The sequence below is a fragment of the Branchiostoma belcheri genome, unplaced genomic scaffold, assembly GCF_001625305.1.
Source record: "Branchiostoma belcheri isolate BF01 breed outbred unplaced genomic scaffold, Haploidv18h27 scaffold6, whole genome shotgun sequence".
Classification (NCBI taxonomy): Eukaryota; Metazoa; Chordata; class Leptocardii; order Amphioxiformes; family Branchiostomatidae; genus Branchiostoma; species Branchiostoma belcheri.
The window spans coordinates 5227633-5255022 of record NW_017804242.1 but is presented as its reverse complement, the minus strand read 5'-3'; the positions used below and the strand labels follow the sequence as shown (position 1 = coordinate 5255022).

Below are 27390 nucleotides of genomic sequence, written 5' to 3'. Positions count from 1 at the left end.
AAAAAAAAAAAAAGATCAGAATCAACTGCAAAATGCTCATAGTTTGCCTTGAACAGTTGAAAACAGTCATTTTCTTCCTAGTTGTTACAGTCATTCCATCTTTCAATGCAATGGTATCATTAAAAGTTCAAAATTCATTGTTTAAATTTTGAACCAGCCTGGTGTGTTGACTTCATGGCTCCTATCGTATAATTTTGGGCCATAATACTAATAGGATGCCTAGGCCTGTTTTTATTTATTTTTTCTCCCGCCCACTCCATTATTTTTCTAGAAAAATCCATTAACCAAGAAATTAAATTGGTGTGGCCTTATGAGCGGTAAAAATTTGTCAAACGGCGGTGAGAGAGACACTGGCTAGAACACTGTTATCAACCCTGTTTTTTTCAGCACTGAGGTCGGAAACAAAACATTTCTTTTCCCTGGCCTCATCAGACATCATGTCTCATGATCGTTCTCACTCACTGTGCATCTGACAGGGGCAGGCTGGAGACTGATTACATGATTCAAACACCTTCAGATGAAATATGACAGATTCTGCGTGGGCTTAAGCTGGTATATGATGGAGTTCCTCTTGTAAAGTAGAAGAGAGATGACAACATTGATAGTGAGAAAATGTAGATACTGATTGATGAAAAGTTACTGCCTGGCAGAGCAAAAGGAAATGAATCGGCCAAGTTAGGGATATACAATGTAGTATTATATGGGAAAGTTCTTGGTATTCTGAACAATGCAAAAACTCTTCAAGATAGAATAAGGGAGATAGATGTATGTAGTTTTGCAGTTTGGAATGAAAGAAAGTAAAAGAAACTCCAGACCTATGCTTCAGGTAACACAGGACCAATGCAAGAAACTTGGAATAAAAAGTGTGGGTTACATGTTAAAAATGTGTCAAGACCAAATTTATTGTGACTTATAAATGCCTTTTAATTACTTCTGGTAAGGAAGTACTGTATTGTTTTGAGCAGCACTGGTTTAAGGGGAGTATCTATATGTATCTTTTCTTCCTTAGCAAGGATTGAAAGTGAGTGGACGGAGATTGGGTTTCAGTTGATTGACAGGGTTGTGACTTGGGTGATAGGATGTGGTATGACGTTGCCAGCAATGTTTACTGTGTAATCATGGTATGAAACATAAACCATGGTGGAATGCTAAATGCTAGAGCAAGTTACATTATACAATATAGTATGAGTAATGATATTAATTATGTTTACTGAAGGAAAACATTGTTTTTACTACATTTCCTCTTCTTCCTCTTCTCCAAACCAAAAAAGTCAATAACCTGAACCAGCTGTCTGTTACCATGGTAACTAGTGATGGATTACATCATGTTGCAATTTTACAGCAGGAGGGATTATGACTCCTGTCTGACCATAATATATATGAAATTCAATGTGTTTGAGTAAGATTTAAAAGAGCAGACCATATGGAAAGGTAAATATTATGCATTTGCTTGGCAAATGTAACCTTTCTAGTTCTATGATGAAATTCAATCGGGCATTTCTTGCAGGATGAAAGGGGAACACATGGTAGCAGGCGGGCGTGGGGTTGACTATGAAGCCCTGCGTGACAGCGAGCTGTTTAAGGACTACCTGTGGAGAACCCTGGAGCTGAGGTCTGTGGACCTGTCTACTCTGCAGGACGCTGGGGAGAAAAAAGCCTTCTTCATCAGTATCCTTTACTATAGACTTTAAGTAGTGGCCTGTGGTAGAGTTTGCATTGTTTAATGTAGGACAGTTACATATTATGAAATGCCTATTAGGCGTTTTAGTACCGTGGACTGGTATTCTACATGTAAGTAGTATGGATAGACATTTGATTTTCAGTAGCATGGAAAGACATTTTCAGTACTATGGACAGACATTTTCAGTACCATGGACAGACATTTTCAGTACCACGGACAGGCATTTTCAGTACCATGGGCAGACATTTTCAGTACCATGGACAGACATTTTCAGTACCATGGACAGGCATTTTCAGTACCATGGACAGACATTTTCAGTACCATGGACAGATGTTTTCAGTAGCACCATAGACATTTTCAGTGCCATAGACAGCACCACAGGCATTTTCAGTACCATGGACAGACATTTTTAGTACCATGGACAGACATTTTCAGTACTATGGACAGACATTTTCAGGACCATGGACAGATATTTTCATTGTCATGGACAGTCATTTTCAGTACCATGGACAGGCATTTTCAGTACCATGGACAGGCATTTTTAGTACCATAGACAAGCTTTTTCAGTACCATAGACAGACATTTTCAGTACCATAGACAGGTATTTTGAGCACCATGGACAGACATTTGCAGTAGCGCCAAAGACATTTTCAGTACCATGGACAGACATTTTCATTACCATGGACAGGCATTTTCAGTACCATAGACCGGTATTTTCAGTACTACTATAGACAGGCATTTACAGTACTATGGATAGACATTTTCAGTACCATGGACAGACATTTTTAGTACCATGGACAGATATTATTAGTACCATGGACAGACATTTTCAGGACCATGGACAGGATCTGTAATGAACTTAAATAACATGTACTTGTATAGCCTTCAACCTTCTGACTTTGTGAGTTTTAGAAAGTTTTTCCCAGTGGCAGATAAAGTTTCTGACAACTTGCAATATTGCAGTTAATGGAAAAACAGTCTTTCAAGCCCTTACATGGTAGCCACATCACACTTAGTCTTGGGTTTAAAATGTCTCCCTTCTAGCCATTACATGCTGTCTGAAGCCTGACTAATGGAACTGTATCACCTACCTCTGGTATGTTACTGTCTCCAGGCAATTTGGAAAACCTAGGAACCCTTGATGTAGCAGGCTTGCACAGTCACTGCCTTTTACGTGGATCAGAGTAGCTACAGTCCATCATGTTAGGAGCATTTTGTCTAGTCAGAGAGCCGCTTTATATGATGTCCTCAAAAAACTCTGATGTGCAAAGTAATAGTAGTATACTTTGCACATTTTGAAGTCAACGTCCTCCTGGTTACCCCCTTCCATGGGTGTTTTCGGTTGTGTTTATTTTGTGTAAAACCGGTGCAATAGCTCAAGAGTGCTCGCTTTGTAACTGGGAGGTTGTGAGTTCAAACCCCGGCCAGGTCATACCAAAGACTTAAAAGATGGTACACACTTCTTTTTCTGCTTAGCACTTAGCACGAGAAAGAGTGTGGGAAGGTCAAACACACAGCACTACCAGCAGACTAGCCCCCTGCTGTAGTGCCTTGCACAACATGTGTCGCCCAAGGGCTACAGAAATGGACATGGACACCAAAACCCTATGCTCTGCATAGAGCACAGGAGACCTTTTATTTTGTGTCTTCACAGCTATAATTTATGGTGGGTTGGATGGATTTCTTTCAAATTGATTTTCAGTACATGAAGTTACTGAGGTCCAGATGATGCATTGTTGTTTGTATCTGTATTTTTAGGTAATACTATTTAGATAAAAACTTGACATGCCCATGCTATATAATGTACACGTACATGTATGTGATGAATTATTGTCTATCAACATCTGTTCTCCACTGTAGGTGTTAATCCGTGTGAGGCTAATGGGCTATACCACACTACTTTCAGGGGGTTAAGCCTGTTTTGTGACATTTGCTGTTAATGTAATGTCTGAAACTGCCAGCAGTTGTGAACATAATGGATGATATACATGATGTACTTCCAGCAGGTTTGGAACCTCAGATTTCTTGTTTTAACAGTTTGTGGCAATTGAACTTCAGCAGTATTTCTGTGGTTCTCTCAGTGTGACCTCACTGACATAAAGTCTGATGACACTGTAAATATGACTAAATTTACCACAGAATTGTTTTGCTTGCAAAGACTAAGAATTTTATTACACTGTGAAAAACCTCCTTTTCCCTCCTACCTCGAAAATAAAGTACCGGAAAGTTATTACATTTTGCAGTATACAGATATGATATCTCTGAGAGCTTGGTGTTGGGATGCCAGCTTGAATAAATTTTGCCTTATGTTGTTTAACAGTTTGACCCTAGGCAGTAAGGGTGGGTACTGGTTCAGCTTGATCAGATCCAAGACTTAGTTCAGATTTTTAAAAAGGCATCCAATGTGATTTCAGGGCAGCAAAATTGGAAATATTCTGAATAATGCAAACTTTGTGATATTGACACATACTGCTTCATTTAAAACAGCAGAAACAAGCCCCAATATGAGTCCTTTATTTTCTGGGTGGTACCTTAAAAATCAGCCCAGGGCCCTTCCAGTAACCATTTTCCGTCACAATTTTGGGACTTTTTGCTCCATGAGAGTCAATATACAATATAGGGATAGTGTGGTACAACTCGGTATGTAGGTAATTGACTAGAATATTGGCTTTGAAAAATCGGGTTTCCAAGCCCTAAAAACTGCATTGGATGCCTCGAAGTCAAGAGGATCAGGTCCTGGTCCAGACCTAAACCAGATTATAGTATTACAGTAAAAATAAGATAGAGTACACTGTGTATCATATTTTGGAGATCAAGACACAAGCACACTCAGGTGACTGTCTCTGTGTTTGCTACAAATTCCATTCATTACTTCACAGTGTATCCGAATAATATAGTTATCTTCAATGAACAAGGATATGAATCTAGGCTAATCTAGTTTGATTCAGGGTCATTTTTTTACCTTTTTTTTACCAGGTTACCTGATATGAAATCTAAGTAGAAATGTCTATAGGACGTAATACTTTTATACTTCATTATGAGTAAACATTAGGCCACACCGAATTCAATTTCTTGGTTAACGGATTTGCCTGCTTCATTTTTTTCTGATTTGCAAAAAAAAAAAAAAAATTTGAATCAACTGCAAAATGCTCATATTTTGCCCTGAACAGTTGAAAACAGTCCTTTTCTTCCTAGTTGTTACAGTAATTTTGTTATTCCATCTTTAAATGCATAGGTATCATTAAAAGTTCAAAATTCATTGTTAAAATTTTGAACCAGCCTGGTGTGTTGACTTTACAGCTCCTATCGTACCATTTTTGGCCATAATAGGATGCCTAGGCCTGTTCTTATTTTTATTATTTTTTTACCCGCTCCATTATTTTTCTAGAAAAATCCATTAACCAACAAATTAAATTGGTGTGGCCTTAGAATCAGATTATAACTATTCATTTTTTTACTCAGTTCTTGGATGCTACTTCCAGTCAAACAAGATTTATCAGTTGACCCTGTGCCCTCTTGTACCCCTAATAGGCAGGCAACCTTGACTTTTCACCCATCTGCTGTCGTGCATGTAACTGAGTAATCTTGAGCGTGATACAAATTGGCCTCACAGGGAGGGTTGTCTATCAAGAGCTTAGGCCACACCAATTTAATTTGTTGGTTCTCGGATTTTTTCAGAAAAAATATGAAGCGACAGGGCGAAAAAAAATAAAAATAAAAACAGGTCTAGGCATCCTATTATAGGCTTAAATGCTACAAAATGAGCCATGAAGTCAACACAAAACGCTGGGTTAAAATTTAAACATTGAATTTTGAACTTTTAATCAAACCACTGCAATGATAGATGGGAAAACTGTAACAACTAGGAAGAAAAGGACTTTCCTCAACTGTTGGGGGCAAAACATGAGCATTTTTCAGTTGATTCAGGACCAGAATCAAAATTTTTTTTTTTTGCAAATCAGAAAAAAACGAAGAGGCGAATCCGAGAACCAACAAATTAAATTGGTATGGCCTTATGTACCTGTATAACAAATCCCTCAGTCAATAATTGTTGCTTTCAAAATGCTGACTGCCGTGTACAACAGCTGCGTGTATTTGTCATTTGCTTTCAGGGCTCGAAATCGTTTTTTTCTGCATAGGCTACACCGACTTAATTTTATGGGTGACATCCTCTGAAGCGGGCGAATGAAAAAAAAAAATTCTGGCTAAAAATAAAAATGCTACTAAACCACAGGAATATTTAAGCTAGTATTGTGAATTTGCGGCAGTACATAGCGAAGTATGCGACAAGCCAGCACATGCTGGCTTTTTGCGGAATTTATGAATCTGCACTGTATGTACTAATAATAAGTTCTTGAGTGGTGGAGCTTCGGCAGCCTGTGTGCCATCCTCCATAGTTACTAGTGTCGCTAACTACCATGGACTACGGAGGCCTGGAGCCAGGCCAGAGCCTCGGAGGATGTGATCTTTTTTTTTTTTGGAGAACAGGCAAAAATCAATGCGCGCGTGGATGTCATCCATAACATTAACTCGGTGTGGCCTTACATACATGATGTACTGAGGTACAGGCAACATTGAAAATTACCTGCACCAGACAAGTTTTACCTGCACCACTCAGAATTTAGAAAGTATGGATCACTGTTCAAAAACTATTACAAATATTATATTTCTTTTATACTTCATTGGTAGTGACAGCCTATGCAGCAAAGTATAAATTCACAACTACATCAACATCAACATGATGTTATTATAATTTTATAAACCCAGGACATAGACCAGTACAGGCTAGGTGTAGGTTACATCAGAAATACCTGCACAGCACTCAGGAGACTTACAATTTGTGAGACTGTGATTTTTTTTAGTATGCTGTATTTTGTAGTGTTCATAGTTCATCAAGAATTTTTCAATAGTTACTACTGGACTGCCTGTAATATTATTAATTGATTCCCAACTTTTCCTTCTTGCTTGAGGGCCTCAAGTTGATAGAATTCTATTTTAAGAGAGAATCAGAAGCTAGATTGATTTCAATTTTTTTGTATTCCAAATAGTTGCTGGGCCTATGGGTAGTGGACTGTCTTGGTCCATTACCAATTAAACTCTCAAAACTTGTCAAATTCTCTTCATGTGATAAATACAATCAGGGCTTGAAATCCTTTTTTTTTGAAATAGGTGCTCTGGTGCACCTTACCCAATAAGTTGGTTGCACAGAGAATGTTCTGTGTGCACCATATAAAATAAAGAAAATAGAATGCATTATTAATATCAATCATAGTACGGTTTTGTAGCTTTCAAAATTCTGATGAACCCAAATTCTAACCTCAAAACCTTAAACAAGTAGTCTGTACTACAAAGATTTTATTGTTTTTCTTACACTCAGATGTGCAGATGCACCCAGTATTTTGAGCCCTGAGAATAAACAATTAAATCCATGATCATAGGCTGTGTATGAATCCTGAACTACCCAGATATCTACAATGCTCTGAACATCCATGGCCTGGTGCAGTGTAAACAGCTGCCGTCCTCTGTACTGGACGTACGACAGTTCTGGAAAACCACAGCTTACAACATCGGGGGGGTCAACTTCTCACTGGACGACATCGAACATGGAATTCTTAGAGGTAAGTGCTTTGCGTCTTCCAGCCATCTGTTTCAAACAATTTACAAGTTTCCTATCCCCAGGATGCATTGCAAATCCTGGGGTCTGAACCTCATTTCCATAGGACAGGAAGGCATCGGAATGATCCTGTTGACGTTAAACAGCTTGTTTTTCACTGTGTTTTGAGGTGTGGGGGCATTTTATGCTCAACATTAATTAAATTACTATGGGTCGAATCTGACAACAAATAGAGAATGAAGTTTTTGTATTCTTTTCAACATGGAACATGTGGTTTGTAACGTTACAGCATCAATATAGCGTTACCACTATAACGTTACAAACCACATATTCCAAAAAATTAATTCTCTATTTGTTGTCAGATTTAACCCATAGTAATTTAATTAACTTTGAGCATATAATGCCCAACACCTCAAAACACAGTGAAAAACATGCTGTTTAACGTCAACAGGATCGTTCCGATGCCTTCCTGTCCTATGCAAATGAGGTTTAGACCCCAGGATTTGCATTGCATTCTGGGGATGGGAAACTCGTATATGTTTGTTTGTTGTTACAGTTAGTAGTTATTTCTGGGTATGGATTGTTTTCTGTGGCAGAGCTGTGGGTTTGTGTGTCTGCTTGTCCGGACATAGTATGTATATAGGTTGACACAGGAAACAATAGGTCAGACACAGGAAACAGGGTGAGCTTGAAAGTCAGGAAAACCCAACATACAGCAGAAGTGTGAAATCTCTAATTTCTTGTTTGTATTGAGTAACCGGTGAAATAGCTCAATTGGTAGAGTGCTCGCTTTTTAACCGGGAGGTCGTGAGTTCAAACCCCGGCCGGGTCGTACCAAAGACTTTAAAAATCGTGTGTGAAAGAGTGTGAGAAGGTCAAACACACAGCACTACCAGCGGACCAGCCTCCTGCTGTAGTGCATTGCAGAACTGTGTGTCGCCCAAGGGCTACGGAAATGGCTATGGGCACCACCCCTATGCTCTGCAATAGAGTGGAACGGGACCTTTTTGGCCTCAGCCAATTCATCTAGTATGTATTCACATTAGGATGAAACCCTAATCCTGTTGGTGAGTTCTTTAACATGCTCATTATATGGATTTCCATCAGTGAGAACTTCCTTTAATAATAGTAGGCCATACTGTAGTGCCCTCGACTCCATACTACTACAAATTTGAAGTGTCAGAGGTGTCGAGTTTTACATAAGTGTGCCCCATAGGCTATATCCTGATAGCAGTGAAGGGTGCTAAAGTGCAGAAAAGTGTGAGGTCAGGTATCACCTATCACTGTAACATCTCAACTCATGCAAAGACTTTTGAAACGATCTCAAATCAAAGATGGTGCTGATTTCCATGCCCACACTATGTTTTAATCTTTTTCCAGTGCTGACAATTTCTAGCACTTTGGACAGGCAATTTTAGTACTATAGACAGACATTTTCAGTACCATGGACATTTTCTGTATCATGGACAGACATTTTCTGTACCATGGACAGACATTTTCAGTACCATGGACAGACTTTTCCAGTACCATGGACAGACTTTCAGTACCATGGACAGACATTTTCAGTACCATGGACAGAAATTTTCAGTACTATGGACAGACATTTTCAGTACCATGGACAGACATTTCAGTACTACGGACAGGTATTTTGGTACCATGGACAGGCATTTTCAGTACTATGGACAGTCATTTTCAGTACCATGGACAGGCACTTTCAGTACTATGGACAGGCATTTTCAGTACCATGGACAGGCACTTTCAGTACTATGGACAGGCCTTTTCAGTAGTATGGACAGACATTTTCAGTACTATGGACAGACATTTGCAGTACTAATACTATGGACAGATATTTTCTGTACAATGGACAGACATTTTCAGTACACAGCACATCTTGTATAAACTTCAGATTACCTTTGTGAACCCCACTGGGCATAATTAATGTTGTACAAGCAAAGGCCTTGAAAATGTTTGAGTAATACGTTTGCCCATTAAACAAACTCTAATGACTCAAAACAGGCTGTTTTTCAAGGTCACGTAGGGTTTGGAGGTCATTTAGATCCTCAGATGATAAGTTTTCATGAGAGTTTACCTGCCAGTGGGTTTATCTTATAGTACTCCTGGCCAATGTCTAGCTTATAGAAATGGTCTTACATTCTACATTGTACAATCATGTAGTTTACGAAACTTAGATAAGATAAAAGGACCAGATAACCATGAAAGCACACCTCTGGAAACACGTCAGTGGAGCGTACTGTGCCTGCAGTGCAAAGCCCATAATCTACTCTGCATAGTACTTCAGAAGAACGGCTTGGTTAAGTTTGCAGTCGCGTATTTAAGGATGAGTAGTAGCAGAATGGTTTATTATTATTACAAGAACAAGAAAAGGTACACACAAGCCTCCTGGCAGCTATGATGGCTGAATTGTGAGGCCTAACATCATGTTGCGACAAACTATATACATTCATAAGATTTAAAAATATAGTTAAATTTAAAAGCAAATATTAGTTTAAAATCGACAGGAGCATTAAGTTGCATATTACATCTTCAGTACAATGTAGCAGTGTGGAAAGTGAATAAAAACACGGTGTGGAATTACAGCTACTAGAACGAGTAATAAAAGTTCATGGTCTATAGTTCATTCAGTTGATTCAACTTGATTCAATGAAGGCCCTCATTTGTATAAACCATAATCAGTTGGTCATCTTCTCCCCCCAAATAACACAAATCACATGATAGTCTTTAACAAAGAGTTATGCAAATAAGGTCCTCATTTGCATAATTTATGTCTGTGGTATTTAACCATAGTGACACAATACTGTCAAAATATGGGGGCTTCACAAGATTTATGGTCTTGGATTGAGACTGATAATTAGCCCTGGGAACCCCTGCACCTGTAGCTCAGGTCATGCTATTAGTGGTCAAGCAGAAAATAGCTCGGAAAGTGGCAATTAGGCACGGCTTGTCAGGTTATCTGTCAGCACTGTTATCGTGATCTCTTTCAGGGCTTGAAATATCACCAGTCTATACAGGTTAGTTCAGGTAAAATTGGAGCTGTGCAGGTATTTCTGATGTCTACCTGCACCTAACCTGCACTGGTCCATGTACTGGGTATATGCAGGTCAGTGCAGGTAAAATAGGAGCTGTGCAGGTATTTCTGATGTCTACCTGCACCTAACCTGCACTGGTCCATGTACTGGGTATATGCAGGTTAGTGCAGGTAAAATTGGAGCTGTGCAGGTATTTCTGATGTCTACCTGCACCTAACCTGCACTGGTCCATGTACTGGGTATATGCAGGTTAGTGCAGGCAAAATTGGAGCTGTGCAGGTATTTCTGATGTCTACCTGCACCTAACCTGCACTGGTCCATGTACTGGGTATATGCAGGTTAGTGCAGGTAAAATTGGAGCTGTGCAGGTATTTCTGATGTCTACCTGCACTGGTCCATGTACTTGGTATATGCAGGTTAGTGCAGGTAAAATTGGAGCTGTGCAGGTATTTCTGATGCCTACCTGCACTGGTCCATGTACTTGGTATATGCAGGTTAGTGCAGGCAAAATTGGAGCTGTGCAGGTATTTCTGATGTCTACCTGTCACCAGTCACTGAAAGTTTTTTTACTCGTTACCAGGCAACAGACCACACCCATCTTCCAGAGACTGCCCTTTCAAGAAGGATGACCCGAGACTGAGATTTAGCTTGGAAACTCTTGATCCCAGGATACATTTCTCACTTGTTTGTGGTGCCAAAGTATGTGAATATCTGGATTATATTTTTATATTTCATACCTATATGGAATTTACATAATTTTGCACAGAAAAACCTGGCATGTATACATCCGACACATACAAAACTCTAAATGATGCTTGAAAGGCAGTGTTTCTAGTGTATTTTCTGCCGAAAATGCTTGGAGGGAAAAGGAACTCAATTTTTTGGTGGTGTTTAAAGTTTGCATTTGAAATGATTATGTAGCCCCATCCAGTTTACAGTGCATATTTGTGGTGTTTTATTAAAAAGAATGACTAGAAAATTGACTTTTAAAATCCAGTTTTGCTGCCCTGAAATTGCGTTGGATGCCTTTAATGTGATGTCAAATTGTGTGCTTGTTTCAGTCCTGTCCTGCCATCAGTGTGTACAGTGGTGAGAACGTGGACCGTGCCTGATGGTTGTTGATGTGATGAATTGTGTGCTTGTTTCAGTCCTGTCCTGCCATCAGTGTGTACAGTGGTGAGAACGTGGACCGTGCCTGATGGTTGTTAATGTGATGAATTGTGTGCTTGTTTCAGTCCTGTCCAGCCATCAGTGTGTACAGTGGTGAGAACGTTGACCGTGCCCTGACAGCAGCAGCTAAGGGCTTCTGTGAACAGGAGGTGGTAGTCGACATGAAGAGAAAAGAGGTGGGTTCCTGACCAACATTTACATTATCCATATTTTAATGTGTTTTCCATCACTTTCTTTGCCTAAAAGTGGCATCAAACAGCCAAAAGGCTAGGCTGGTTGACACAAGACTGAGAGGTGGTGGGTTTAATCCCTGGCATTCTTGCATAGAAGTTGTCCCCGAAAGTCTCCGTACCCTCCGTAGAGCCAATTTTACTCTATGGTACTCTATTATCATTGAGCTAAGCAGGAAATAATTTCTTCTGTCCTTCTGTGGAAGCCAAGAGGTCGAGTACACTGTAGAAGTCTGACTTTTACCGATACTTTTTTTTTTTTAACTTAAGAGACACTGGCATGGAACTCGAATACTTAGGAAATGTAATGTTAGGTAGAGAGAACTGGAGAGTTGTATGTGATGGCATAGAGCCCAGCTGATATATAGGCTGCTAATGTATGTATGTATTGTAAAGGCACTTGTCACAACTGTCCTCATTCCAAGTGTAAAATGGGTACCAGACTTTGGTTAGGAAGGTAAAAGGTGGTATAAGGAGAGGGATGGGCTCTGCCTTCCAATACACAGTGGATTAACAACCCACTGCCCCTATGGCCTAAAAAAGGCCATGGGACTACCTTAAAGTTTAATCTTTTTGAATCACTTTCTTCTATAGACTTATACCATGGAATAAGTACTTTAACTGACAAATTATGATCAGCATGTGTACACTACAGTTTGAAGCATTGAAGGCTCAAAAATCAAGATCATAGCATGTCCACAACATGAGATATACTGTTGTACCCCACTACAGTACCATACAAAGCCACTAAATTACCTATAAATTAACTGACCTTGACCTTTGTCATCCCAACACTAACCTACCTACAAAATATGATAAACATATGCACCACACCCTAAGTTATGATAATGTTTTAAAATTCGCCAACTCCTAGATATGGTGTACCTAACACATAACCTTCTTGACAAAGGTAATTATTGACATATCTAAGTATATACATGTATTGCAGACAAGAGAGCGCCATGGTATATCAAACTCCAAACCCATATGGCTTATTCTAGCCACATAAATCATACACACTGACACTTTGTGTCCTGGCTGGAAGATACAAAGTACTACTGGTACCAATTTAGAACTAATTGGGCGACAGCAAGGCTCTTCCCCTGCCTTGGGGATCAGTCTAGGCCTGCAAGTTTGTCTCAGACAATCTCAGACTGGGAGCAATCATCACACAAGCATAACTCCTGAGGAAAATCCCTGCATAATTCATTCAAGTTCAAACGAGTGGCCTGTTACAGTAATGGGTCCTTGGCAGCCCTTATATAAAGCAAATCAGTCTCTTTTATGTGCTACATCAGTGTCAGGCAAACTGATTAACATGACCTTCAACAAAGTCACTTCTCAATCAGACTCAATGTAAGGCCACACAGACTAGTAATCGTATGGATGACATCTTCTGAAGACACCCAAACTAGTGCACGCGGGCAAATTAAAAAAAAGTCCAGCCAAAAAAAAAAAAAAATGCAGCTAAACCACAGGAATACTTAAGGTTGTATATTGTGAATTGCAGTAGTAACATAATGACTTTTACAAGCCAGCACATGTGGGCCTTTTGTGGTATTTATGAGTCAGCACTGTACTAATTTCTTGAGTTCCATGGAGCTTTGGTAGCCTGGGTGCCGTCTTCTGTAGTTACCACTGGCTCCCTAGTGTCGCTGGTTACCATGGACTACGGAGGATGACACCCAGGCCAGAGCTTCTTCGGAGGTGATTTTTGTTTAGAACAGGCAAAAAAGGCAAAAATCAATGCGTGTGTGGATGTCATCCATTGAATTAAGTCGGTGTGGCCTAATGAGAATTGGAATATCCAGGTTGTAAAAGGAAGCCTAATAACAAGCAATAGTCATCTTCTGATTCTTTTTTACTGCTCAATGTTCACCAAGTAACTAGGCTTCAAAGGTACCTCCGGGTAAAATAATCTTTGTTCACACACAGCTTTGTATACACTTAAGCATGACGTGTACTTGTATCTTATTCTTGATCACAGATTTCTCTCTCCAAGATCTTCCAGTGGTACAGAAGTGACTTTGGGAAAGATGACATAGAGGCTGTCAGGTCAGTTATTATGTTTACTGAAGGAAAATATATATTGTTTTTGCTCAGTTTCTTCCTCTTCTTCTTATCCAGACAGAAAGGTCAATGACCTGAACCAGACGTCTGTCACCATGGTAACTAGTGTTGGGTTACATCCAGACGTCTGTCACCATGGTAACTAGTGTTGGGTTACATCATGTTGCAATTTTATAGCAGGAGGGATTTAGACTCCTGTCACCTTATACATGATTATCAAAATTAATGTGTTTGTCAATGAGTGAAAATTAATTGAGCAGACCATATGTGAAGGTAAACATTATGCATTTGCCCTGCAAATGTTGCGTTTCAAGTTGTCCGAGAGTCTCTACCCTGAATACACTTTATTCCCTCCCCCTATTTATAGATGGACTCTCCCATACCTGAGTGAGGACAAACAGTATGGAGTGGAGAGTCTACTATCCACCCTGGAGCAGGAGGGGGGAGTCAGCATCCTGTACTCTGAGTACAACTGGCACCTCAACGACACAGAGATCATCCTCACACCACAACAGGCCAGGTATAAAATGCTGGGAGTGCCTCTAGAAGACGTGGACACTTTGTGAAAATGTAATTTCTTAAAGGGATTTGATGCAATTTAAGGCCACACCAATTCAATTTGTTGGTTCTCAGATTTTTTCAGAAGAAATATGAAGTGACAGGGCGAAAAAAATAAAATAAAAACAGGTCTAGGTATCCTATTATAGCCCCAAATGCTTCAATAGGAGCCATGAAGTCCAGGCTGGGTTAAAATTTAAACAATAAATTTTGAACTTTTAATGAATGAATGAAGACCTTTATATCGCACATTTCTGCCACACTTGGCTAAGTACAGGTCACAACAAAACAAGATGAATGGACACGGTTAACAGATACAAAATTAACTAGCTATCGTTATATAAATTATAAATCAAACCACTCCGTTGATAGATGGAAAAACAGTAACAAGTAGGAAGAAAAAGGTCTTTCCTCAACTGTTTGGGGCAAATATGAGTATTTTTGAGTTGATTCAGAACCAGAATCTTTTTTTTTTTTGCAAATCAGAAAAAAATGAAGAGGCAAATCCGAGAACCAACGAATTAAATTGGTGTGGCCTAAGGGTGGCAATACAAAAAAAATATAATTCTAGATGAGGAAATTTGTCTGATATTGACATTTATTGCCATTTTGGACATTTTTATCATCATCGTATACTTTTCAAACATTTCAAAACAAGCCACATGAGGAGTCCCTTATTTTTTGGTACCACCAATAAAAAGATAGAACGAGCCTACAATTAAACGAGCAACTGTTTTCAGTCAACAACATCACATTTCTGACTCCCAGATATCAATATACCGGTAGTAGGATAGGGTTAAAAAACCTTCACCAGGAAATTAACTTTAACTATCCAGTTTTGCTGCCCCAAAATTGATTTGGGTGCCTTTAAACCTTAAAAGTGTCTTTTTTTTTATAACTCGAATATTCAATATAGCCAGAATATGGAATTTTTTTTTACTTTAAGTGGTATTTCTTGTAATGAAATGACATGGAGGAAAACCTCTTGTGTAGACTTTCTAGTGGCCAGCATTTGTTTTGAAAAGTGCGGCTAGAGCATGGTAGTTTCAACTGTTGAACAGCACTGTTTATGCAAGTGTGATAAACATAATTTATGTCATACCTTGACCGCGATAACGTTCGATACGGGTGTTCCGGACCGGGCCGTACTTTACGTCACGGCCCGGGCTTCTTTACGCGTACGGCTCGGGCTTCCATGGCTTCCATAGAACGATTCGAGCGCATTTCGCCCTAACCGCATGCGCCGCTTTCGAAAATTCGAACACAGAATTTGTACGTTGGAACTGAATTTGTTGTGTTTTGAGGTTTATAGGGACACAAAATTTTGGCTCATTTTGCATTGAAAGACGCATTTTCTTGGGTGGGTATGACGTAAATAAAATACAACACAGTGTATTCCGCATAGCCCTCGGTCCCGGCCCTCCCGCAGATGGGATCTCCCTCCGGCCGACAGGCGAACAGACGCGCAGTCGGGCTGGTACCTTGGGCAATACGGAATACCCCGTGTTGTATTCTATATATCCTAAGTTCCAGCCCAGGGACAGAAGTATTGTTTTGGGCGGCACTGATTTAGTGGGAGTTTGTATGTGTCATGTATTTTGTCCTCAGCAGCAAGGGTTGGAAGTGAGTGGGCAGAGATTGGGTTTCACTTGATTGACAGGGTTCTGGCTTGGTATGACCTGGATAGTAGGATGCGATATGAGGTCGCCTGGAATATATACAGTGTAATCATGGTGTTGTATGGAAGTAAGTTTAAATCTTTTACAACCACATGAGGAATAATAGATTGTGATAATGTATTGAGTCAGGTATTTCCCCATGATCATACAATACTGTTCCAGTACATTAAAAAAAACAGATACCACACAGAAGTCTGTAGAAATATTTTCTTGTGTTCACAATGGATTTCACAGTCTTATATATACTCAGCAGTATTTTAGGAAACTACTCCAGAGTAGCAGTAACAAAGTACTCAGACCAGAATGCAAGCAGGCAACATCATACATACAGTATTATATTTAAGTTAGAATGAAATATAGTGCCTTTATAAAAAGAGATATGGGCGTACACTACGGATCGTACTGTATTTGGTCTGAGTTTGATGTCTTAATCTTTAAGTTTAGATTTATCACATTATCAAGGATTTGGATAGATGCACAGAATTTCTAATGAAAGAGAAGTTATTTTATTCATAGTATGATTTTGGAGGTCAGGTAATTTTTATAGGAATTTGATAACATCAGTATGATAGTGCCACATTAAAGAATTCCCTTCCAATGTTTTGTGGACAGATTTCATCTGTGGACACATTATAATATTCTGTTTTTTTTTTAAATCTTTCTCCTTTTTCTCCCTGTTGGTGTAACGGTTACAATATACCCAATTCCTTTGTTTTGATTGCAATTTAGGCCTTGGGCATCGATCTGCAATTAAGTTAGAATTATTACTATTATTTTCATTATTATTATTATCAGCCAGCTGTTTGCTAATCAAGAGTATTTGTTGCTGTAATGAATGTTAAGCTGGAAATTACTAATCACTTTGACTCCTATATAAATTATGTAACCATGTATTGTGTATCTTAGGCCAGAGCAAGTAATTTGTATGGATGACATCAGCGCGCACATTTATTTTTGCCTGATTTTGGAAAAAAAAAAACAAGAAATTTTGTTGCCTTCTGACAGTGGTCAACATGCCAAAAATGGGTAAAGATGTCTGTTGCCATGCCGGAAGGTGGATGGCAGATAACTATGAAGAGAGGAAACAAGAAAAGGCTCTGAATGTTTTGTTTCTTACTTTAAGAGTAAGACACAATGACTGAGTCAAAATTTAAAAATGTAGGAACCTTGTCTTTTCAGCCTTGTTTTTTTTTTTTTCATGCCCGCTCGCATTAAATTTTATGAATGACATCCTCTGCAGACGATGTCATCCATAAAATTTACTTGCTGTGGCCTAACATGTATCTTATATAAATGATAGTAGTATTTTACGTTTTATTAATTGCATCACCTTGATCAGATTGCATGAATATTCAAAGCTACATGTACAGAATGTACTATACTCAAGATGGTTGTGAAACGAAGTGATGCATTATTTCTAAATTAAGCCACTGCAATGCTATATTTGAATGTGCAATTCATTTGCATTAGATATGGATGCAACTGCCATGTATTGCCATTTATGTATAGAGGCTATTATAATATAATACTATATTAGGTTATGATAAAACTGAGGAGATGCTAACATTACATGTACAACAATTGTGTTTAAAATGTTCAACAGTTACTGTTGAAATTGATGCTCCAACTGCACCTAAATGTACTAACATCAAGCTTTCTGGCAGTTATTCTAAAACAATGTTGTTGTTGCAAGCATTACAGTTGTAACAGTAATCAAGATAATTATGAAAAACTTCAGCAAAGGGTCAAAGGTTGTCTGAAGTCGATACCGCCCCCCGTCCCGGTTGAGCGATGGTTGAAGTGCCCTGATGTATATGGCCTCTTTTACGCCTCTCTTGAAGTAATCCTGTTCGGTATCCAAGATTCTGACAACATCGACAACCTTTGACCCTTTGCTGACGTCACACGTGGGAAAAATCACGTGTCCACAGCATTTGGGTCAGATAGCTGAGGAAGACTGAGTGATTCAGTCGAAAATTTCTGGTGAGTCAAATTTCGAGTTGGAGAAAAGTTTAAGTTTTTCATAATATAATTTACCAACTCAGATGAACTTTCATGCTGAAGTAATCAAGATAGATATAGTGCATAGCACTGTAGGTTTCTAACCAAATTGTAGATTTAGTAGCCCAGTAATCCAGTGAAATATTACCCAGTAGTAACATGCCACAAGTCTAGACTGGAAAATTTACAGGAAGCCTGGATTTTTTCCATTGTTTTCCCTTTGTATATCATATAAGGCCATGTTGATTTGATTATATGGATGACATCCTCTGGGAACCCCAAAACTGATGCGAGCGCGCGAATAAAAAAAAAGTTTTGCAAAAAAAAAAAGTTACTTTCATGAAATCTACGTTGTTATGAAGGTCGAACAAATGACACAGAGTATGGTATAATGGCGAATAATCGACTTTAAATTCATTTCTTTGCATTTTAGTTTTTTGTTTGATTTTGGCATTCTACGACGTTGGAATCGTTTTCAAATATTTTTTTTGCAACTTTCGGTATATATTTGCTCATTTTGCAACTGTTTTGTACAATTTACAGTGTGGTCGGAAACTTCTTTTTTTTTTTGGAAACGGCCGAAAATTCATGCGCGCGGGGATGTCATCCATATAATCAAATCAACATGGCCTAATAAGGAATTCTAATTGGTATTTTAAAGCATTATTACCAGGATTTATCCACATTTTTAAAAATATAGATAACCTGGTTATTGAATTATCAGAGAATTTGATTTATTTGTATAATATATAACAAACACTTTGATGTTTTCTCTGCCTCTTTATACGTATTAAAAATAATAAAAGCAATAAAATATGCATGTTCTATTGGTGTAGGGTCTACCTTTGTGAAAGAATCACCATTCTCAGGCTTGCTTTCATCCTAAACTTCAAGAAAACTCAGTCCTAATCTTGCCAACTTTCATCATCATCTTTGACTCTGCCAACAAGAAGGACATTGTATTCCTTCATCCACATATGAAATCATAAAAGTAATAAACATACGCATATTCAAATGGCACAGTGTCTACTTCTATCGCCAAAGGGCTATACAGATACACATACATAGGCTGGTGTGTTATGATGAAGGTTGATTATACAGAAGCTGATGCATTATGCTACCATTGTACTGTTTTAATTAAATCCTATTCAGTATTTCTACTGTAAAGAATAAACTTGTAGGAACATATGGAAAAAATGCTGATCCAAAGCAATGCCCGGTCTTAAGTTTTACTGCTTAGGCCATGTTGATTTGATTATATGGATGACATCCGCGCGCGCATGAATTTTCGGCCGTTTCCAAAAAAAAAAAAGTTTTCAACCATACTGTAAATCGTACAAAACAGTTGCAAAATGAGCAAAAATATTACCATATGTTACAAAAAAAAAACTATACCAATGTCGTAGAATGCCAAAATCAAACGAAAAAAGACGAATTTGTAAAGAAATGAACTTGAAGAGTAGATTATTCGCCAAACCATATTCTGTGCCATTTGCTCAACCCTCATGACCACGTAGATTTCATAATGAAAAGAACTTTTTTTTTTTTGCAAAACTTTTTTTTATTCGCACGCGCGCATCAGTTTTGGGGCTCCCGGAGGATGTCATCCATATAATCAAATCAACATGGCCTTAGTTTGACTGCGGATGTTCGGAGAGCCGCTGTACTGTAGTGGTGAGAGTCCCGCCTGTCGCCTATGGACGTCCTGAAAAAAATTAATCAGAATTATCAGGGATGAGATGTGTAATGATTTAGTTAAGATGGGTTGTAACAAGAGCTTAAACTGACGGGTACTAATAAGATGTGCCATGTTTACTGGGTGGAAGGGTATCAGTAAATAGTGAGGGTGCAAGAAGTACCTGGAGCAGTCTGGCATATGAAGGAAAACCGGGTTTCGCATGGAAAGTCGCCCCAATAATCTTTCCGCATTCGGGATATGTATGAGTTGTGAGCGACGCAATCTTCGTTCCACGCGTTGTCCGGTTGTCCTTCAATCCAGGACTTGTACGTCCCCAGTGCAGAACCGTCCACCCACTCATACTCATACCCTCTTCGCGCTGATCGTGCAGGCCGATCCAGAAAGAAAGACTGCTGTGCAGGGTCAGGGCGGCCAGGAAGGGCTCGGTGACCGCGTCTCGGGGCATGGCGAGGGTGCCGCCGTCTGCACGACAGGCCGCGTCCGCTTCGATGAAAGTCTTCTTTGTGCCGAAGGCCTTGTAGCAGAATCCACGCCACATTGCGTAACCTTCAGGACAACATGCTGGAAAACAAGTTTTGTATCAAAGGATGTTGAAAATAATAAAATTCAGGCAATAGTACTTCATCAACAACTAGCTATATATATAGAGTCCCACGATCTCATACCTTCGCCAATATGATGTTAATCTTTATGACTGACGAAGATGATTCCTCCTGATCATAAATAGGATCCTTATTTCCATGAAATATATCAGTTGATCATATTCTTCATCAGAAGACAGCCTTATCTTAACAAAGAAAGCCATTCCTCATAAATTATGCAAATGAGGTCCTTATTTGAATAAGTAATGTTTAATGATGTTCACCTTTCAAATACCCCAAGTATGAAATTCCAGGCAGTTAGCATTATGGTATTATAGAATTTCTCATTCGTTATGCAAATTAGGTGTTGATTTACATAATCAATATCTGCCTGTGTTTCTCACATGCAAATGCAAATTACATCCAAATTTGCATAAATGTCGCATATTTATGTCAAGCGTCACTTAAGCTACCTACATACCAAAAATCATGACGATCCGTCCACCGGTTCTTGAGTTATCCAATTTTGAATATTTTCAAACAGATAGCCCTGCAATTCCTGAGCAAGCCGCTAGGGAGCCCAAACTCACGTCACTTCTTCCCCCAGCAAAAGAGCTACCTACCATCCAAATTTCGTCACCCCAGCATGTCTAGATCATGAGATATCAAAACCGGAAGTTTTGCTGCAGTACCATAACAAGCCGCTAGGGGGTCCAAAATCTAATCATTTCTAGGTCTCATCATGCAAGACCTACCCACCTACCAAATATCAAGATAATCCATCTAAGCTTTCTCGAGTTATGCTGTTGACAGACACACACACACACGGCCAGGAAAACATAACCTTCTTGGCGAAGGTAATAAATCTATCCTAGGGGTTGTATATGATAACCGATATTCAGTATGACAAAAGCTAAACGTGGTGTTTAAAAGGCGACATACACCCCGACACACAAGCACACACACATACACACAAATACGTACACACAGAAACACACACGCACACACACGCACACACACAGATTCTATTGATGGTGGCAAAAATATAGTAATACGAAGAGCCAACATATATTATAACAACTCAAACCCAATTTACGTAGAGTCTTCTCGATGAGACGCTTCTCCAAGGCGTCAACAGTGGTGGCAAGTCGGCGCATTTCGTGAAGGTCTCGTTTCAATGCTTCAACGGTGTTGCAAAGTCGGCGCATGTCGTCTTGGTCGCGCTTTAAGGAGTATTGGTCGCGTTTCAAGGCGTCAACAGTGGTGGACAACTGAGATATTCCCTACAAATGTATTTACGTACCGAACATAAGAAACAAACTTACGACACAGCAGCAAACTTTTTGTACCCTCTTAACGAAAAACAGAAATAAATTAGAAAAACCAGCGGGACAACAGACTTAATGGTACAAGATTGTAATTTCTTTACTACCTGTTTGTTGCTGAACGTGAGAGGGGCGAGTCCCACGGCAGCCAGGCTCAGCAGCACGGCGATGCCGGCGGCCAGACAGCTGCGGCGGGCGCGGAGGAAGCTACAGACACCACGGCGGCCGCTCGCTCCACCCGGATACGCGCCGTCTAGTAGGAGAAACATACTTTGCTCAGCTCAGGTTATTTCAGCATGAAAGTTCATCTGAGTTGGTAAATTACTTTATGGAAAATTTAAACTGTTCTCCAACTCAAAATTTGACTCACCGGAATTTTCGACTGAATCCCTCAGTCTTCCTCAGCTATCTGACCCAAATGCTGTGGACACGTGATTTTTCCCACGTGTGACGTCAGCAGGGCACTCCTACCATCGCTCAACCGGGACGGGGGGCGATATCGACTTCAGACAACCTTTGACCCTTTGCTGACGTCACACGTGGGAAAACTCACGTGTTCACGTGAGTCAAATTTTGAGTTGTAGAACAGTTTAAATTTTCCATAATAGCTCAGGTTCTTGTTTACGTCAACATTAACGCATATTGATTCTCAGTTTAAACATATTTACACATTTCACAAGTATGACATTACCACTAGAGAAAAATGGCTTTATCGTATTGATTGTGCAAATCAGACCCTCATTTGCATAATTGGTGCCTGGTAATGTTCAACCTGCCATACGTTACATATGTATTAAAGTTCCATCATGAAAAGCAATGAAATTTAAGAATTTTCTTATTACTTATGCAAACTTGAAACGTTTTACCTGGTATGGAGGCGTACGTGTGGTCGAGTGTGTTTGCATCGTCATTCGCACGTGCCTGGTGATCAGTCGTGGGTTGGTCCATGGGTGGGTCGGCTGGGCGAAAAAAACAAAGATGTAATATTCTATCATGAAAGTTCATCTGTGTTGGTAGTTACATGTTTAAAGTTAAAACTTTTGGTCCAACACAAAAAATTCTCTCACCTAGAGCTTTCAACCAGTCACTCTGGTCTTCCTCAGTAGATTGGGAGACGATGTCGGCCCCCGTCGCTGTTCAATGTAGGGTGATGGACCGACATCGTCTACCAGATACCTTTGACCTAGTGTTGACGTCACACTGCAAAGAAGCCACGTGACAAGCTTCACTGGGTCAATCTACTGAGGAAGACCAGAGTGACTGGTCGAAAGCTCTAGGTGAGAGAATTTTTTGTGTTGGACCAAAAGTTTTAACTTTAAAAGATGTAATATAGTCATTTGTGAAAATTTGGGCCTTTAATGTACAAAAAGAACGGCTATTAACGATTTAACCAAAAAAGTACACTAAAGTATTTTTAAATTAATAACGTTAATGGAACTATTTGCAAATATTATTGATATGATTTTTGTTAAGCGAAACAGCTCGGCCAGATCCCTGTTTGGAAATTTGACCTCAGCTTTAGGAAGTAAAGAAATAGTTCCTCGGACCTGCATGTTTTCCAGTGCTTTCTTTCGTGCTTAGAAATAATGCTTTTGGTACATAACGAAACTGTGGAGTACTCTTGACAAACTATTTTATAAATTTCTCTAAAAAAAACCTACCTAAGTACCTGAATAGTATCAGAGACCAATCATGGTAACTACTTAAAAGAAACCCTCAGCTTTAGTGACGTTACAGTCACAAAGCAAAGAAAACACCAAGATGCAAGAAAAGGGGGAAACTTCAAACGTTTTACCTTGTGTGGAGGCGTGAGTGGCGTCGGGTATGTTTTCATCGTCGTTCGCACGTGCCTGGTAATCAGTCTGGGGTTGGTTCATCGGTGGATCGGCTGGAAAAAAATAAAGATATAATAATATAGTCATTCGTTCAAAATATTGGGCTTTTAACGAACAAAATAGTGACTATAAACGATTTACCTGAACTAGAGGTGTATATAGGGTTTAGCATTTTTGCAGCGGCGTTTTGAAGTGATCGCCAAAACGACAGGGGCTGCAGCATACGTGTGGTGCCTAAAGAAGGAGAAAAAAAACAACTGAAATTTGTAATACTTTAGATATATTTGAGTTATGCTTAACCTTCTATATCAATTGTCCATTCTGTGTATTTATATACATGTACATGTGTTTTGCATGGGGGAGGGCAACTTGTAAAGGTGCGTATGCACCTGTTTTGCCCTCCCTTAAACTCTGTGAAAAATCAAAATAAACAAACAAATTTGAATGCGGCAATCAGTGGAAAATTGAAGGCGTTTAACACAAGGTAGAATATGCTAATATGAAATAAACACTACTATCAATTTACCTGCATTGGACGCATACATAGGGTTCGGTATTTGGGCAGCGGCGTCCGCATATGATCCGGACATTTGTGTAGCACCTATAGAAAAGTGAAGAAAATTTAATCAGTCATCTGTGAAAAATTAACACCAGTAAAACTATACACTGTCGAGGGTTTACCTGGATTGGAGGTGTATATAGGGTTGGGTATGCCTGCAGTGGTATCCGCACGTGATCGCCCATAACACTCAGGCCGCCGCATGGGTGTGGTACCTGAGAGAAATAAACAACAACAAAAAATCATGTTTGAAGATAGGGTGTTTATCTTTGCCTAATTAGCAACTAATTAAGACTGAGCAAGAATGATCTCAAAATAAGATTAAAAAATTAATGAAACACAAGAAATAAAAATACCTAAATGTGAATCGGGACACAAATGGCGAATAAAATCTTTGAAATTCTTTCTTTTAAGTTCTGGAAAAAAAGTTTGCCTAATTTCAACTTATAACCAAAGTGTACGCCCTTACTAGTGTCACCAGCCTGAGACTGTTGCTCCTCTTCCGACATGATGGCACTTAAAGGTTTCTGGACAGCGAAAAAACACGTCCTCCTCCTGGCAAGGCTGTTGTCGACTCGCGCAGAGTCCTAGACAGAAGGTAATCTGAACCCAGATCCCATAATCTGAGACTAGAGATGATTCAAGCCGTAAGATATGACATCAAACAATATATTTGAGACCTCAAACAGTTCGAATGCAAACAAAAAAAGGCAAACAGTGTACACATGCATGTTGCATTTTCCCCTAAATTCTAGGCAATTCCTAAATTTTACATGTACCCATTTGAACAAAATTCTCTATAATGCCCAACGCGATAAAAGTTAGAAAAGGGAAACGACATGTGAGAGAATAAATTGTTCAGCATTCTTTTTCGTAGAAACAAACGTACATTTCAAAGTTTTGCATCAAAGAACAAAAGATGCAAGTACCTAAACAGATGTGAACAAGTTGTCGGTTATTGCTAGACGATTTTCGAAAAAAAAAGAGTGATAAAACCGGTATTCAACTGTATTTTGACCTTTGTAAAAAAAATTGTTTAAAAAAATCGTAATTATCTAGTTTCCACGTCACACCACCATCTTCTTGCCACCAGCTTATTAACCCAAAATGTAATATTTAAAAACGTAAAAACCTGTCCGTTTTTTACGTCCACAACAATTGTCTGGCTGCTAAGCTACCAGAAGGTCACGTGGATTACTTTTACAGCAGGAGTATCTTTGTAGATCTTGTGAGAAAGATGAAAAGTTTTTTTTTTAATTAGATGGAAGTCTTGGAGACACTTATTTCTCTCTGCAGTTTAACCTGTCCTATACTTGAGCCATCAAAAAGCTGATACAAGACATCCGAAATCCCGGGTCATCGAAACCCCATATACCGTAGTGCTTTTCCTTAAAAATATTCTCGAAACCCCCATACAATGCTTTCAATGATTATTCCGTCAATAGTAAACTTTCTCACTTTTGACACCCTCCACCACAATAATCTGTATCTGCTTGAAGATGACATGTCCACGCAATGCCGTATCTGCTTGAATATGACATACCCAAGCCACCCTGTATCTGCTTGAAGATTACCTACCACGCCACTCTGTATCTTCCAGGAGATTGCAAGTTTGGCCCAAACATTAAGAAGTTGAGTCCATTATTATTTAACGAAATGGTAGGAGATGAAGAAGCATGAGAAAAAACAGGGATATAATTATCGCAACTTTCAGGTCTTCTTGTGTGGTCAAAGGTGATTGTCTATTGGCCTGTTGCTAATCTAATTTTGACTTGATTATCGAATATATTCAAATTTTACTGGTGACACCTGTGCGTGAAACACGCCGTTCCAACATGGCGATGTGCATTGCCGGGAAGAACGAGCGGGTAAAAATTCCGCCCAGGAAGACGCGCCATGCCCGTTTTGGTGGTAAGTTGCACTTGACATTGTCTCAGATACTCTCAAGACTATGGTAGATTTGTTTCCTTGAAGTAAAATGAAGCAAAAACACAGAATTTCGAAGGTAAGTGTCGGCAACTGTTCCCCGAATTAAACGCTGCAGTACGTCGAACAGCCGCTGGGGGGCGTTGCTGTTTGGTCCAGTGAGTGTATCTCCAGTAAGGATGAAACCAAGGACATTATACACACTAAAAATGTACTTAGCACCTGAATGAATCGCCTTTCAATGGAATAAAATTAATGATCCTGTAATAGAAGTACAAAAGTGCAGGTTGACGACAAAATGCTATAAACCTTAATTGATAAAACTTCTGTTCATGGACACTACAAGCCAGAGCATATTCTGGTCTGCTACCTATACAATGTGAAAAAAATGTCAAATTACAATGTCAAAATCAAGAAATTGACTTGTGTGGCCCAAAGGGACATATTGTTTTGCTAAATGGCGGTTACTAGTATATCTTTCTTAAAACCTTACAATATGATTTCTGAAATGAAATGAAAATCAAAGAATTATTATTTAAAGACTTAGTAATGTTAACGTTATATTTGTAACGTTAACTCTGTTCAGTACTAAATGGATAGAGTGTCATGTTTGACAACACCATACTGATATTATTAACGTTATAATGTTTATTATGGCCACACCAATTTAATTTGTTGGTTCTCGGATTCGCCTCTTCGTTTTTTTCTGATTTGCAAAAAAAAAAAAAATTTGATTCTGGTCCTGAATCAACTGAAAAATGCTCATGTTTTGCCCCCAACAGTTGAGGAAAGTCCTATTCTTCCTAGTTGTTACAGTTTTCCCATCTATCATTGCAGTGGTTTAATTAAAAGTTCAAAATTCAATGTTTAAATTTTAACCCAGCCTTTTGTGTTGACTTCATGGCTCATTCCATAGCATTTAAGCCTATAATAGGATGCCTAGACCTGTTTTTATTTTTTATTTTTTTTCGTCCTGTCGCTTCATATTTTTTCTTCAAAAAATCCAAGAACCAACAAATTAAATTGGTGTGGCCTAACCTTGGGTGCAGCAAAGGTAATCCTTAGCAGACCAACTCCTCTGGTATGTTATCTGTATATTTGGCCAACTTCTACTCTTTCCAGCCACTAATGCCTGGTAGAGGCTACACAACATGCATCAATGACAATTCATCTTTATATTTTTCTAGAAGTTCTGCAAATTACTGATCAGAAATAGTTATTTGATAAGTGATATGATTATAAATATTTTGACATGGAGAATGTTTGCATTAGCTGACTTTGGAAGGAAGACTCAGAAATGTCAAAGGTAACTACAAAATGTAACTGTATGTTTTATTCTACAGGTACATGTACATGTGTACATGTATCTAGAAAAACAAATGCACCTGTTCACTCATGACGGGAATGTGTAAGAG

The 27390-nt window shown here is 39.0% G+C and overlaps 1 protein-coding gene across 1 annotated transcript in view; it reads left to right on the top strand.

The window, feature by feature from the left end:
* LOC109482339 overlaps positions 1-14498 on the top strand; it is a 25830-nt gene extending 11332 nt beyond the window's left edge. Inside the window, exons 2-7 of the mRNA XM_019785021.1 lie at positions 1508-1668; positions 7147-7299; positions 10923-11041; positions 11578-11688; positions 13730-13797; positions 14180-14498. Coding sequence (XP_019640580.1) covers positions 1508-1668; positions 7147-7299; positions 10923-11041; positions 11578-11688; positions 13730-13797; positions 14180-14378 — 811 coding nt within the window. The 3' untranslated portion in view covers positions 14379-14498. The remainder of the gene's footprint in view (positions 1-1507; positions 1669-7146; positions 7300-10922; positions 11042-11577; positions 11689-13729; positions 13798-14179) is intronic.
* The last annotated feature ends 12892 nt before the right edge of the window (positions 14499-27390 follow it).